At 39.3% G+C, this 16,976-nt stretch overlaps 1 protein-coding gene across 6 annotated transcripts in view; it reads right to left on the minus strand.

Moving 5' to 3' along the window:
- Positions 1-247: 247 nt before the first annotated feature.
- LOC107550821 (inward rectifier potassium channel 2-like) overlaps positions 248-16,976 on the minus strand; it is a 33,831-nt gene continuing 17,102 nt past the window's right edge. The window contains exons 2-7 of one of the 6 annotated variants that reach the window (XM_016232200.1): positions 9,577-9,651; positions 8,783-9,383; positions 8,378-8,410; positions 6,616-7,702; positions 2,480-2,797; positions 248-1,370 (exon numbers count right to left, since the gene is read on the minus strand). In XM_016232200.1, the coding sequence (XP_016087686.1) occupies positions 1,095-1,370; positions 2,480-2,797; positions 6,616-7,671 (1,650 nt within the window). In that variant the 5' untranslated portion in view covers positions 7,672-7,702; positions 8,378-8,410; positions 8,783-9,383; positions 9,577-9,651 and the 3' untranslated portion in view covers positions 248-1,094. Of the gene's footprint in view, positions 1,371-2,479; positions 2,798-6,615; positions 9,384-9,576; positions 9,652-16,976 lie in introns of all 6 variants that reach the window. The other 5 variants (XM_016232202.1, XM_016232198.1, XM_016232203.1 and 2 more) reach the window with 5 other exon arrangements.

Raw genomic sequence — 16,976 nt, forward strand, 5'->3', positions numbered from 1 at the left:
TTTCTGTCCTGTTTTGACCCTCTGTTTGAATAAGTGTGGCGGATTGTAGACTTGGAAGTAAACGCCCACTGCTAGATTGGCCAACAGTTGTGTATGTTTGACAGCCTACATCCTTCATAGATGGTGTGTTTTAGGTTAAAAGTACATATCAAACGATCTGTAATAACAAAGCAATAGTGACCATGTAATTAAAACAGTTACTCACACTTGTGTGGTGCGACATTACTGTCGGATTCAATATAGTCACACAGCATCGTCTTTTAGTTTCTATCTTTCTAAAAATCCTGCGTCGAATTGTGCTATGAATCTGTGAACAAAGGATCAAGTTCTTCCTGATCTGCACAGCGTCTTGCTGTCTTTGGAGCATCTTTATCGCTTGGTTTCTGCGTAGACCTGCGTTTGCCTCTCTCATTATGTACACTACAGATGCGAATTGGTGGGCGGGGCTAAACAGGCAGTGATGTAGAAGCAGGCGTTGATCTTCTGCGGAGGCGGGGTTTAGCCACACTATTACGTCATAAAGTGGCACATTCCACAACCTGTCATTTTTGGCAGTTTGGCTTTAATTTTGGCTTTAGTAAGCTGTTTTTAGACTAATGAGAAAGTTTTGAGTTCTGAAACGTACAGGATGTTTTTATAGTACAATGACCTCTCATATTATGTCAAAAGATCAAGGGAATTAGCCAATGGGTTAGCAAATAAGATGCGTGCAGAAATACTGCACTGGCGCAACCGTTTAGTGAATTCACCCCACTATATTGCCCTTTCGTTCTTTTCTCCCAGGCGGTGAGAGGCCCCTTTCCCTTCTCTATTCTCCATCTTTTGTGCATTCTGTCTTTTCTCAGCCCATCTTAAGCATGACCTATTGTCATTAATCAGTCCTAAACTGTGCCTTTATGGTCCTCTTTGCCTTGGTCCCCTGTCCAAGTCTGTCTTTCCAGCTTTTGTCCATTTGCTGGTTCTCTCTCTCTCTCCCTACCCCCGGTTCCAACTCCTCCCTCCATCCTGACCCTTTCCCTTTCTTTCTCTATCTATCTCCCTTTCTTTCTTTGACCGCTGCTTTCCCCCGTGCCCTTTCGTCTCAGCCGCATGGCTCAGTGTATGTGTGGGTGTGGGTGCTCACTGCAGGAGTCTTGTCGAGATGGTGGTGTGGGCCGAACAAAAGAGGCTGAGGGAGAGGGGGAAGAACAGGGGGATGGAGAGAACTGGTCAGGGCAGGGAGGGACAGAGGAGAGCTGCAGAGCCACCTCGTTCTCGTAACAGAAGGAGGAACGGGAGCCCAGGATGTACTTTTTCTCGTCTAACTCTTTGGCACTGCAGGTGGGCGTGTCCGAGACCTCATAAGTCCTGTTGAAGTACGAGTAATCCACCTAGAGGTGGGGAGGACACATGACAAGTACAGAGTATAACTAGATTTACATTTCTAGAGGAAAAACCTTGCAAGTCAGGAAAAGAACATTGTTCATTAATAGTAGAGTAGTTTTCGGGTTTTGGTTCTACACAAACGAAATGAAGCATGAGAGCTGCTTTTTGTGAATTTTGAGAATCAACATTCACAACACCATCTTTTTGGTATCGATAGCTCATATTTATTCAGAAATGATCAAGATTCAGAATTAAGAATGCCTTTTAAATTCCAATTAAGTTTAAATTCCAAATCAGTTCCAATGAATTTAAATTGAGGTAAAAACAGAATTGCAATTTAAATTAAAGTAGAATTCAAATTAGTTGAAATCCAAAGAAATCCATAGCCCCAAAAGATGTCATGTTTAACTAGAAAAGGAAAATGTGTCAAAACTGTCTTTAAATGTTAACATGACAATGCCCTGATTAAAAAAAAGGTTAAAGGTTTTACAGGCCTTACAGATAAACCATTAGATAGATTGGGTTGATTTTATCATATTTAATAACTTTCATAAAATAAATCCTTCATTTATGGACCAAGGAGGTCGAACACTGCTCTTCATAAATTCTTTAAAACAGCAAATTTGTGTTCCTGTTATATAAATTAAGTGTGGCCAATTTAATTGCGTTGCTTCTTTCTGGTAATTTTAATATAAATCTGGCAACACTGTAAGAAAAACACAGTCACAACTGAATATGCAAACATATTTGCTGTTGGTTTAGGCGATCATTCTATTAGTGCAAGACAATAGAAGATTTTGAAAAAAATTTTATGAAATAATTTTTTTTTTTAAATAAAACTTACAAATATTTTTTAAAAAAATTGGACAGGATTCTGTTAAGTAAAATGGGGCTGAATTATTTGTATAAGTCAAATATTTAGTGTTGGGGGTTTAGAACGAATGCTAACCAGAATATTTGAGGAATATCAATGCAATGCTGCTTTACAAACACAGTATTGAGTCCCATCTGGTACTTCTACATTTACAAGCACTGCATTTTCATTCAATAATCCCTTTACTCCTTTCAACTCCATCACTCTCCACCCTCCATTTCTTTATTCTCGTTGTCTCACCTGGTAGCAGTTCTTCCTTTCAACGAGCACAGGTTCAAAGCGGTGACCCCAGAGGATCTCAGAGGCCAGGTATGAAGATCGGCGTTGGGTTGTCATGGCAGTGGCCTCCACCATGCCCTCCAGAATCACCACCACCTCCATCTCTTTGTCTCCCTCTAGTGTACGTTTGTCCGCTTCAAAGAAGGGGCTCTCCTCATTAATTTCGTGCACAATTGTCACAGGTGACACCAAAAAGATGCGATCTGTTCCTGTGTCAAAGCCGACGTTTAGGTCTGCATTGTCCAATGACAGGAACTCACCCTCAGGGGTCACCCGTGGCTGCAGGAAAGGTCAAAAGCATTCACTGATCAGTCATTTTTATGAACTGTCATTTAATATTTATTAACTGTAGTCCATTTTATTTGAACTGAAATAGCACAATTTTTGTCAATGAAAACGTTTTAGCTGACAAAAAAATGTGTCAAACTGTAACATAATAAACTTTAAAAAGTTATAAATATGTATTTAAATATATCAAAGACATAAAATATGAAAATTTGCACACAAAAAAATATTTAATTCACAGTTCTCAAAAAACTCTTTAGCGTACATTTGCATTTGCATAAACTATTTTTTCCTCTTCTAAAACATTGTTAAATCATTATTCTGACTGACTATAATTGTGATGCATCACACAAGATTTTCACTTTCATTGTTTATAAATTGCTAAAAACTTTGTGCATATATAGCACCTGGTGAGGACAGTATTATTAAAGAAGATACGCAATGTAATTACATTCTATTGTTTTCCATATCTGTAAATTCACAGAAAAGAACAATGTTTTTATGATTGTATGTGTGTGAATACTGTTTACAGTCATCTATATTATTCCAGTCAACTTAGTCAATAACATACTCTATGAAATATAAGAATTTATTATGTTCAAACAACTGACCATCTGACCTCAAATCATCAGGACGTGTTAGAAACAGCACATTATTGCATGTGGATATGACAGGGGTGTTGCTAGGGTCAGAAGAGATAAGGGACTTAGCCCCTAAGAAAAAGACCCCCGCCCCTGTCACGAGTAAATGACCAACTACAGCTGCACGATTCTGGATAAATTGAAAATGTATGTTCTCTTTTGTTTAAAATAGAGATCATGATGCTCCCATGATTCGGGGGGGGGGGGCTTTTCCTTCTGGAGCATCAATGAGCATTTGAAACTTTTGTAATAGTTGCGTATGAGTCCCTCAGTTGTACTGAAGTTGTGAAAAGATGGATCTCAAAATCATACAGTCATTGTTGGAAAGGGTTCAAATACACAAAAGATGCTGAAAAAAAACAAAACAAAGCATTTGTGGGACCTGCAGGATTTTTCTGAAGAACAGCAGGCAGTTTAACTCTTCAGGACCTACAAGGGACTCATGAACAACTATCACAAAAAAAAACAATAATAATAATAATAAAAATAACAGCTGTGGATCATCCAGGTAACAACACAGTATTATGAATCAAGCGTATGTAAACTTCTGAACAGGGTCATTTTTATAAATTCAACAATTATTTTCTCTTGGGGACTACATGTAAACGTCTTTTATGTGAAATTCAGGTCAGTACTAAATAAAAAATAACATGCATTTTGTATGATCCCTCTTAGTTTGGTCAAATAATTAACATTTTGCTACTGCAAAGTGTATGTAAAATTTTGACCACAACTGTATAACAAGGGCTTCAAAGCTGCATTTAGTGGAATGAGCATGTAAGGCAGGGCGGTATGTTAACTTTTTTTGCATATTTGCACTGGTGCTACAGAGGTTGAAAGATTTGTAGCACAGGCCACACAATTGTAGCTCAAAAACATGTTATCATTCCTGAAAACAATCACAAGTATTGCAGTTCATCACTTAAACAGGACATTTATGTTCTTATATTTACTATATAAAAACATTAAACAAAGTAAGAAATATTGTAATAACAGAGTGTACCAAAAAAAACAAAAAACAACAAAAAAGTGTACATTCCCGCATCTATCACTGTATAGAATACTATAATAGCATTAAGTTATTTAAAAAAGTTATTTAAAAAATTCGACTGATGTTATTAAGGGAATTTGGACTAAAAACATGTAATTAAATGTTCTCTTTGTTTGACAACTTATTTGTAAAAAGGCTCACACACTTTGCAAAACTGAATCACATGTGCACTACTAAATATATATATATATTTTTTATATGTAAATGTAAATTTATTCATCTCACAGACCGATTTTTTCGTCTATGTCGCACTGTGCAGGCCTGTAAGCCAGGTAAGCTTTTAAGTGAAGTGACATGTGGCCAAGTATGGTGATGAATTGTAGGTGGGGGGGAGTGAATATCCAGCACTCTCTCCACCTTCAATAACACGACTGAGGTGAGACCCTTGAGCAAGGCACTGAACCTCCAACTGCTCCCCGGGTGCCGCGGCATTGACTGCCCACTGTTCCGAGTGTGTGTTCACGGTGTGTGTGTTCACTGCTGTGTGTGTGCACTTGGATGGGTTAAATGCAGAGCACAAATTCCGAGTATGGGACACCATACTTGGCCACACGTCACTTCACTTCACTTTAATTAAGTCATACGCACACGCATGCGCACACACACACATATACAGGGCAGATAAGTGAGACAATGGTTTGCTCTGGTAAAATTAATCCCCTCTGCAAATCTTATAAACCTCCGGGATTTATTGTGAACAACACAAGCCCTCATTAACCACACCAACTGTCCAGATGTCAATCTCTCTCGTTCCTTTTCTCTTTCATTCGCTCTCTCTCTCATCTTGCCATGTATTCTGCCTTTATGCACGGTATTTTCTTTTTACACCACCCTTCAAAAGTTTGGGGTCGGTAAGATTTTATAAAGTATTGAAAGATGTCTCTTATGTTCACTCAGACTGCATGTGATACAGTAAAAACAGTAATATTGTGAAATATTATTACAACTTAAAATAAATGGTTTTCTATTTTAATATATTTTGAAATGTAATTTGTTTCTGTGATCAAAGCTGAATTTTCAGCATCATTACTCCAGTCTTCAGTGTCACATGATCCTTCAGAAATCATTCTAGTATACTGATTTGTTGCTTAAGAAATAATAATTAATAACAATAATTTCTTATTATTGTCAATGTTGAAAACAGTTGTGCTACTTAATATTTTTGTGAAAACTGATCCGTTTTCAGGATTTTTTGATGAATAAAAAGTTCAAAACACAGCATTTATTTGAAATAAAGATATTTAGTATTTTGAAATAGTAACATTATAAATGTATTTACTGACTATTTTGGTCAATTGAATGCATCCTTGCTGAATAAAAGCATTCATTCTTTTCAGTAAATAAATAAATAAACCCCAAATGTACTTTCACAAACAAAAAAGTACCATGTTAATGCCATGTCTACTATGGCAATGTAATGATATTCTTTGAAATACCTTGGATTGTAAAGTAAATAGCATAGTGAATGAGTATAGTGGTCATTTATATTAAAATACTATTGTATTACAATCACTGTACCACCAAGGTACAGTTATATTTGCTGGCTTCACCCCTGCTCATTCTCTCTCATTCACTCTTTCCAATCATTCTTATCTCAAAGTAAAATCAACATCCACTGTAAAATTGACTTTAAAATTGTGGTTGGAATTAGTTCTTGTCCTATATGGAGGGGACAGTGTCCAACCTAAAATAACCTATAGCCTTATCAATAAAACATCAACTTATCTCATATTTTTTTAGAAACGTAGTGACCTTAACACACAGTTATGAGGGTCTATTGGGGTCTCTTTGACATATAAATATTGTTTTTTTTTCTACATGCTGGTTGGACTACATGACTTATACATTTCCAGATAACCAATTTGGTTTCTTTTCTAATAAATAATAATAAAAGATTATGACAAACTACTTAATGAGATTGTCTTTTCATGAATTTGACACTTTTAAATGTTTTTTTCTTCATTACATGCTCATCGTAGAATAGGTATTTGACTATGTAAAAGGTAAAGTTTACACAAGTCACTGTATGTAAACTGTGAACTGCATGTTTATTCTATTTTTGAATAAATTGATTGACAGGTCAAAAAAAAAAAACTAGACAAACACACCATCTCACTGACCTTCAGTAGCTGTGCTCGCACATGGGCCTCCACCAGGTGGCTCTTTCGCAAGTTTCCCACTCGCCACATCATGCAGAGTTTCCCGTCCCTCATGGCCACCACGGCCACATCCGAGAACACCAGTGTCTCATTGCGCTTCTTGGGCTTGGCGATCTTAGCCATTACTGCCCCGATGATGAAAGCGTCGATGATGCAGCCCACAATGCACTGCAACACGACAGCCAGCACCGCCAGGGGGCAGGCCTCGGTAACGCTCCGGAAGCCATATCCTATAGACGTCTGCGTCTCCAGAGAAAAGAGGAACGCCGCCATGAAACTGTTCACCTGCTGAAAGCAGCGTTCCTCCGTCTCTGCCACCGTCTCTGCCACCGTCTCCACCCGGCTGGAATCCTCTACTGGTTCCAGAGGAGCCAGAGAGGAGGAAACAGATGAAGGAGAAGAGGAAGATGATGCCGGGGGTGCCAGATCCCCGTGAGCGGCGGCGATGAGCCAGAACATGAAACCAAAGAGAAGCCAGGAGAGCAAGAAGGAGAGGGTGAACACCACGAGCATCCAGCGCCAGCGGATGTCCACGCAGGTGGTGAAGAGGTCGGTGAGGTAGCGCTGGCCCCTTTCGCTCATGTTGACGAAGGTGACGTTGCAGCGCCCGTCCTTGCCTACAAAGCGCCTTCGGGGCCGGCGGGACTGGCCGCGGCGTTCGTGGGGCAATGAAGGCGAGAGGGAAGACGAGGACTTTCTCTTGCTCCTCTCCCACCTCACTTCTGCCCCAGACTCCCCCCCAAGCGCCGAGCCACACCCTCCTCCTCCTCCCCTCCTCCCTCCCCCTTCTTCATCATCGTCATCCTCCGCATCATCATCATCCTCATCCCTCTCTCCGCTCCTTCCTCCATTGCTATCGTGAAGGTTGAGCCCTTTGCCATTGCAGTTGGGTGAAGGAAGTGTGCCTGACTGGGAGGAAGTGGCATCATCACTCTGCGCCAGCCTCATGATTTCCTCCTTGTCCGGAGGGGTGTCCACAACTGCACTGAAACGCCGCTTCACCCGAGCAGCTCCCATTATTGGCAACCACAGGCCGACTACAAAAAGTCTGGGAGAAATTAAGCGTTCAGTAGTTTGCCAGATAAATCCAGGGTCAAAGTGGATTAAAAATATGGATGCAGCAATATATATCCAAAATATGAGTTGTAAATTGTATTCCACAGTGAGGCTTATGGCCTGAAAGAGTCCTTATTGTCATTCAGATCCCGGCAGCCAATCATTGCCCAGAGACGGAACACAATCGCATTTGAAATCATCTCTGACATCATCAAAGAGTCACTACTTGAGTGGTATGTCCACTATAGGTAACTGTCTGGATGATTTTACTGAACGCAAAGTTTCAAAGTTGTTAGATGCATGCAGTGAATAAAGAATCCAGTTTCAATGCAGTTTTTCAGTTTTAGCAATAGTTTTGCTTAGGTTAGGTGGTGGGCAGTGACCAGACAGAGGAAAACGGTGCTGCTTTAGGTCTATGCTTAACGTATAGCAAATTCATAAGAAAGTGAGCAACTAAAAGGCACAAACAAACAAGGCAAAAGCTCAGGCAGAGCAGAAGGATGAACTTATAGAACGTGAAGGAAAAACATAAACAAGCCTCAGTCTTAAGCTTTAGAACATATAGAGGGAAACGGAAAAGAACAGTTTGACATGCATTAAATTGTCTAAAACATATTTGTGTAATAAATTATGAAATGAATGAAAATAACAGCATGCATATACAGACCAAGCTTTCCCTTTAGGACCTCTTCACATTTCCCTATTTAAATTGTGAGATGTTTAAAGACACAAGAGAGACATGCAATTAATAAGAAAACTGGTCAACATTTCCTAACAAATATGACCTCTTTGTCTTCAATATTGAGCAAATATAACTCTGGAACACAGAACAAGTCCATTTCATATTAGACATCAAAACAATTCAAACAGTCAAAAGTGACATTCTGCCACAGTCATGTTTCCATCTCCAGTCTGCTTTCAACATATTTTCCAGCCTCACAGCAAGAGCTCATTTCTCCAAAAGAAAGGGACATTTTAATTGAAGTTCTATAACTGAATTATTATTCAAAATTTGACAAGGAAAGTGCACACATTACAATAGTAAGAGGTTCAGAGTGAGATAAATTATGACCTGTTGATTCACTTTGATCTCTCCAAAAGCTTTAAAAAGCTTGGCGATGCTTTGAGATCTTCCTCAGAGTCCAAGTGCAGTTTGGTCATCAACAAAACACATGCAATTGGTGAAATGTCGCCTAAAAATGAACATTAGGTCAGACAAGTGTAAGCTGAAGCACAGATCTTTAACATCACAGATTAAAAAAATTAAATGATTGGGGAACCAAACGTTCAGACCTGATAAGTGGTGTTACCTTTTTATATACCTCCTTTGAGAAACCTGTAGTTTGAGGCTTAATAAACGTGATAGAAAAGAGAATCTTTAAAAAAAGCTGTCTAGTCATGAAAAGACCACTTGCACAGGAACATATCCAAGGATGAAATGGGAAAATATAACACTCAAAAGAGAATCAAGAAATGTGAGCATGGAGAAAGAAAATTTTTAAAGTGAGAGGTGCACAAGGTTTCATCTTTAAATATCTGCTGGCCTTGAAATTTGTGGTAGAATATTTCCATGGCAAATACAACTCAAGAATAGTTTGTCAGGCCCCTGTCACATTCCTTATTATTTGAATCTGCGGTTTTTGCGTTGAGGACATCACAGTCTCTGTTAACTCCTAGAGAGAAAACATGTTATGAAAGTTAATATGAAATTTAAAGACAAGATAAAACTTTGTGAATCTTTGTGACATGAAATCTGCATTGCAAACATGCTGATTATGTCTGATTATAATAAAAAATAATTCCAATTTCAAAATTCAAACAAGCTTTTTTATTTTATAGATTCATAAATAAAAAATTTATAATTACCTATGCTGACAGTTAATGAAGTGCATAGATCATCCTGTGTCTTCTTTATTTGCCCTTCCAGTCAGCAGAAATCGGCTGCAAAAGATAAAATATTATGTAAAAGATTAGTCTTCCTAAAAAAAAAAGTATATATATATATATATATATATATATATATATATTTTTACGGGGCGACCCTCATATTGTTACGGGGCGACAGAGACGTGAGACGTGCGGATCCATCTGCATGCTTTTATTTAAAGGCGTGGTCATGAAACAGGCATGGGTCGATACACAGCAAACAGTAATAGAAGAGGCAAAACAAAGAGTAATCCAAAGGCTAGTGTGGGTCTGAGATCAGCAAACAATGTCCAGAGAGCTAGGGAAAAGAAGAATCCAAGACAGGCAGGAGATCAGGAAACAGGCAATCAGGCACAAAACTAGACGTGACTAGACTAGAGCTAGGAACTAGACAAAACTCGGAAATGGCTCCGTAACGTTGCGATCACTGACGTGGCGATAAGTGCAAACAATACTCGGCAGTGAGAAAGAGGAAGTCCATGGCTTATGTAGGGTGTTTGATTGGTTGCAGCTGTGTGTGTAATCAGTGCAATGGATGATGGGAAATGTAGTCCGGTGTGAAGTGCAATAGTAGTGTGGTGCAAGAGCCCATCATAATGAGTCGGTGATCTCTGGTGGTGAGTGAACGGAAGGGCAGGCACAAGATTCGTGACAGAGTTCATAGATGGCCTCCTTGGCCGGAACAGGACAGGACGAGAGCCGATAAGTGAAAACCACTGACACCTCTGGAGGTTCTGCAGCGATTGTCGCCACCTCTGGAGGTTCTACAGCAGTAACATCAGAAAACAAGGAGAGTTCAGTAATGGTCTCCTTGACTGTGACACGACAGGCTGAGAGTGCATTGCTGGGCAGCGCCACCACCATGCAAGGAGCTGAAGCGAGCACCGCCGCCTCGGGAGGTTCTGCAGCATATGCCGCCACCGCTGGAGAAACTGCAGCGGGCACCATCACTTCGGGGAACACAGCAGCGAGCACCACTACCTCAGGAGGTTCTGCAGCATCAGCTGCCACCTCTGGAGACACCATAGTGGACGTCGCCACCTTGGGAGGTTCTGTGTTGGTGTATGCAGCCCAAACACACCAAAAAGCGATCCCCATCATGGGAAGCACTTCAGAGAGGGGAATCAGTTCAGGAACAGGAGGGCTAGAGTGAGTGGGTTTGGGGATACCAGCTGCGCATGCAGACACCAGTGGTGCATCCCTCACACTAGATACCAGACTGGGATACCGATGGACTGACCTTGACGATCTGGGTGCAACAGACAGGACGTGACAAGACTCTGGATGATCAGCTGTGATGTGACGTGACTCTGGACGTACAGCTGACACGTGACGTGACTCTAGAAGATCAGCTGAGACGTGACGAGACTCTAGAAGATCAGCTGAGACGTGATGAGACTCTAGAAGCTCAGCTGAGACGTGACGAGACTCTAGAAGATCAGCTGAGATGTGACGTGACGAGACTCTGGACGATCAGCTGGGACGTGATGAGACTCTGGACGATCGGCTGAGACGTGACGAGACTCTGGATGATCGGCTGAGATGTGACTTGACTCAGGAAGATCAGCTGGGACTTGACTTGACTCAGGAAGATCAGCTGTGACTTGACTTGACTCAAGAAGATCAGCTGTGACTTGACTCTAGAAGATCAGCTGTGACTTGACTTGACTCATGAAGATCAGCGGTTATGTGACTTGGCTCATGAAGATCATCTGTGACGTGACTTGACTCATGAAGATCAGCGGTGGCCTGACTTGACACAGGTGACATGATGGGATGTTGTTGTGGCTGCCTTTTTGCGAACGGGCTCCGCTGACGCCGCCATTTTGTGAGCGTGCTCTAGTATGGCCGCCTTTACACGAGTGAGTGTGGTGTCGCGTTCCTCCGCGAAACCCACAGTGAACGCTGAACCAACAGTCCACAAAACATAATCCAAAAAACTACTCAGTGATGAACGAGGACTCTCCTGAATCACTCTTGACTTTAAAGGCTGGTTAAGACCATCACAGAAAAAGTCTATTAACATACAGTCCGGTAATTCTGAGCCATTTGCCAAAGCCAAATATTCCACAATGTAACCCTCGAGTGATCGTGTGCCCTGCTTGAGCGCTAGTTGCAAAATCGCTGCAATCATACCTGGCCAATGTTCCTTGGTGAAGCCGCTGGATCCTTGTCAGGCCGAGTATTCTGTTACGAGGCGACAGAGACATGAGACGTGCAGATCCATCTGCATGCTTTTATTTAAAATGCATGGTCATGAAACAGGCATGGGTCGATACACAGCAAACAATAATAGAAGAGGCAAGACGAAGAGTAATCCAAAGGCTAGTGTGGGTCTGAGATCAGCAAACAATGTCCAGAGAGCTAGGCAAAAGAAGAATCCAAGACAGGCAGGAGATCAGGAAACAGGCAATCAGGCACAAAACTAGACGTGACTAGACTAGAGCTAGGAACTAGACAAATGACTCGGAAACGTTGCTATCACTGACGTGGCGATAATCGCAAACAATACTCGGCATTGAGAAAGAGGAAGTTCATGGCTTATGTAGGGTGTTTGATTGGTTGCATCTGTGTGTGTAATCAGTGCAATGGATGATGGGAAATGCAGTCCGGTGTGAAGTGCAATAGTAGTGTGGTGCAAGAGTCCATCATAATGAGCCGGTGATCTCTGGTGGTGAGTGAACAGAAGGGCAGGCACAGGATTCGTGACATATATATTTGAAAAGCCACCTTGGCTTTGGCTTTGAATATAACACTGCAAGTTAAATACATGTCTCACAAGTTATTTTTAAGCAAAAAAATATTTTTCCGTGCCGTGTGTAGTTCACTATTTGGAGAGTGTTTGTGCGAGTCACATCTTATTTATTTCACCACCAGCCTTTGACCTCTGACTCTAACCTCTACACACTATACTATAACCTAGAGATGTGTGTGTGTGTGTGTGTGTGTGTGTGTGTGAATGTTCTGTTTTAGATGATAGATCTCATTAGAGCACTAAACCTATTGATTAAATCAATGCTGCTGAAAATACACCACTGACGGAGAGCCATTCATGTTCTCTAATAAAATTATCTGCATCAGCTAGCTACACTCATGGTTTTGGCTTTAATTCCTCAGGTTTTCTTTTTAGCATGCCACTATTATGATTTTACTTTGACATTAGTTACCACCATTTTATGCTTCTTGTTAAAGTTATCTCACTAAATAAAGACTAATATGAATAATGAAAGGGTGCTCCTTTTAGAAAAAGTTCACTTGGAACAGATATTATTTTTTTAATTGCACATAAATTTGTATTGTTCACAATTAATGGAGTGACAATGATGTGCAACCACCAAAAATTTGTTTCTAAAGTAACCTTAGCATAATAATACTCTTTAAAACTCTTTAAACTCTTTAATTTTCTGTGTGGAGGCAGGACTCCAATTGAGGGGGACGCGGGGGATGGCATCTCCCTAGTTGAAAAAAAAAAAGACAAAAAGCATTCCCTCTGTAAAACCACCATCCCCCATTACCATCCCCTTTAGATTATTAATGTTGTGTATTATGTAAAACTTATCATGCAAATTAAATGTTACAATTCTCAAATTCTCTATGTATGACCATTTACGAACTAAATAACAGTGATTGGCCAATCAGAGCTGCGCACAAGCGGAAGCAAGTTTTCGTAATTTTTCGCACAAAATGGTTCAAGCAGCAACTTTTGAAGTTCTTTAAAAAGAAGACAACAGAAGGTATGATTTTTCCTTGATTAGAATTGAAAGACATTCCCCTGACATAACGTTATTGTGTGTGACTGTGAGGGACTGAGAGACGATAGGAGAGCTGACATTATCGAGTGTCACCGACTGCGCTATGAATCTAGAAGGCAGTTAGAATGCCCTTATAATTCAAGCAATGAAAGAAAAAATACCTATGAGTTTTTATATTCATCGCACAAGCAATGTACTTTGCTGAATATTAGAACGCTATTCATTTTATACAACAGTGCAGAGCAACACGGTGTTTCGTTCCTTGAATGAATCTGTTTTTGAACGAATAGAGTGAGCCAGTGATTCAGCGGTTATTAGTTGGACTCCCTTCTTGTTTAGTTTCTGATTGAATCAGAAGTTTTGGACGAATCATTTTATTTGAATGATTCACTAAATCATTTATCAAAACAGACTTTCTGCCACCTACTGGTGGTTTTGTTGTCAAATTTATTTCTCTATGCCAAGCCTAAACCAGCCAAGGTGCCAGCACAAAATCACATTTAGAAAAATGTCGTTTAATTATCAATACTGACCAAAATTCCTCCCTTTCAGGCCCCAGAAGGAAAACAGCTTATAAATAGTTCATTTAATAAAGCCAATTTATCATTAAATAAAAATCTGTTTAAAAATGAGACAAATTTTGTAATCATTGTGTAAAATTAGTTACCACCAAAGAAATTGACTACTACATCCCCCCTGAATTTTTTTTTTACACTTTGACCACTGTGTGGAGGTCTTTTTTGACCTCCTATTAGTTTAAATGAACTGCAAATAAAAATACTAAATTGATTTAAAATTAAAATGTAAACCTAATAGTGTAATTATAACAAAAAAGCATTTAAAACATGTCAAAAAATGTATGTCACATTTTGGGATTTGCACTACTTATACCAAACAATAAGCACATTTTGAAATAAATCATGTGAAGATACAACAAATTAAATTTTTCAACTGAACTCTTTTTTTTTTTCAAACTGTTATGCTAATAATATAATTTTTAATGAAAAAAGTCTACTAAATTTTCAAAAGTGGTCTCAGATTTTTGGACTAAATTGAATTTAAATGTAGACTTAGAACCTTGATGTTGGGGGAAAAATGTTTTTTAAGCATTATCAACAATTTCAGTGAACTTCATGTATAATAACAGACTCTCTCTCACTTTCTCTTTCCTTGTCTTTCTGTTCCTCATGTTGGACATGTCTGGTGAAATCTCCCATGCTGCTTATGAGAGCTGAGAGCTACTCAAACACCCTTGATCCTCTCCAGCATGTGCATCATTCAGAGGTGTGAGATACGGGGCCAAGGTCAATGTGATACGGGACATTCTAGAATAATTGCTGGCAGAGAGCCAGAGCGCCAGTGCCTGGCTTATGCTAGGGTGCAGTTAACAGGAAACTATCGAAATCTATGCAAATCAGCTCAAAGGTTACACAACATTCAACTTTTGATTACGTAACAACAAGGTTAATAGCTTAACCTATATGACCCATCTGACCCAGGAATATTTTAATGAAAGAAGCTGGATGTGAGAAAGAACACAATGAACAATTTTTAAAGGATAAACAATTCACCATTGTTCTTAAACATAAAAAATGTCCCAGTACTCTATAAATATCATTATTTTAAACAGCACAAGTTTATTCTCTCTTATCTCTCTGACTCTCTCTCTTTGTCTTTTTCTATCCCTCTCCCAGATTACATGTCCAAGTTCAAGTGTTATGAAGGGAGATTAAGTCCCTGGGAAAATCATTTCAATAACATTCGGTACAGTGAATAACCTTTTGATCTCTTCTCTCTCACATACTCCCTGTTTCACCTTTTCACAAATCTGATGAGAATAATCTTATCGAGAATCTCTGTATGCTATTATTACATCACATGGCTGATGTCATGCAGATTTCTATGGTACTGTATGTGAAAATAATTTTACTTTAGCAAGGACTGACAACACACAGCTGACAACAACACAGACTCATATTCTTTATATTGTATGCTGCTACAGGCACTTTACAGATGAGAAACATTTGTTTGTAAAGTGACAAGTATTATGGTTGTCTTTTATTGCTAGTATTGACCACTTTGTGTGATCAAGAAGTAGATGGCAGCACTGTATTACTAGCCAAGAGCTTGTCGAGTGAATATACCTTTCTCACTGACATCACTGGAAAGTTTGTATTTCGGTCGGATATGTCAAAAACAAGTAAGTAAAACAATGCACAAGTTACTTAACGGTAGGGAGAGAGAGACAGAGAGACAGAGAGAGAGAGAGAGAGAGAGAGCGTACTTCTATTGTGTGATTTTTGATGTTCACTCACTTAGCACACGCATCATTTGGATTAAAACTAAATCATCTATTTCTGAAAATATCACAGTTAGGAGATTTATAATGAGTGGTTCTCTGCATTATTACAGCAAAGCGCGTGATTACAGCACTAAAACGTTACATTTTAATGGGCATAATTAAGTGTGAAAATAACTGAAGGATATACAGTCAAACCAAAAAGTATTCAGAGACCAGATAGAATTTTTGATATTTTTTTACTAGTGGGTGTAGGACACTATAGTTCATTTATGTAAGTGAGGATAGCAAAATAAAGTAAACTGTGACAAATTGTATCCAAAAATTCTTCATACAGTGGACTACCAGTAAAATTGATACAAATTTGGAATCAAAAATTATTCAGACCGAGTCTGGAAAAAAACATTGAAGTTGAGGTTTGCATGAAGCTGGATGACAGTACGCCCAGGAGACTACAGGCTGTCATTAAGGCTAAGGGCTGCCCGACTAAGTATTGATAGTTGTGTAAATACTGTCATACTAACAGCTGTCTAATTTTTGGTTGATTGTAATCCATTACATACCTTTCTATCAAAGTTTATCTAACATTATCAAGCTGAATTTGTTCTGACACAGTTTAAATCTGAGTTCTTGTCATATTTTATTACATTTTCTAAACTATAGCGAATAAACTAATAATGTGAGAAATGTTGAAGGTGTCTGAATACATTTTGGTTTGACTATCTATTTGATAAATGAAGTTAACCAACTAACATTATACATACTCTTTTGGTTTCTGTACCCAATATTTTAAAAATTTACAAATGCAATAAAAATATTGGTATCGGTACTCGCTATCGGCAAGTACAAAAAAATAAAAATATCGGTATCGGGCGAGTACTGTAAAAAGTGGTATCGGTGCATCCCTACAAAAGACCCATGAAGCTGTGGTTTAATGTGAATTTAGAACCGCTAACTTGCATTACAATCCGTGGCAACAGTGTAAAAGTTGTCACGGGGCCACTACTGAGCGGAGTCAGGAGCAAGGAACGAAGAGTACATTAATCCAAAGGGGTTTAATTAACACAAGGAACACTCACACTATACAGGTAGACATAGACAGTCACATTCAATACAAGACGCTGTAGCACACACAGGGAACACTATTTATACACACAGGAGGAGGGGATGACGAGACACACCTGGGAGCAATGAAACATCATGGGAAACACCTGGGACAAATTAATTTAATTAATCAGGACAGGAACAGGAAACGCCTCAGGTTACGTATGTAACCCTAGTTCCTCGAG

Source organism: Sinocyclocheilus grahami, unplaced genomic scaffold (genome assembly GCF_001515645.1).
Source record: "Sinocyclocheilus grahami isolate Dianchi unplaced genomic scaffold, SAMN03320097.WGS_v1.1 scaffold408.1, whole genome shotgun sequence".
Taxonomy (NCBI): domain Eukaryota; kingdom Metazoa; phylum Chordata; class Actinopteri; order Cypriniformes; family Cyprinidae; genus Sinocyclocheilus; species Sinocyclocheilus grahami.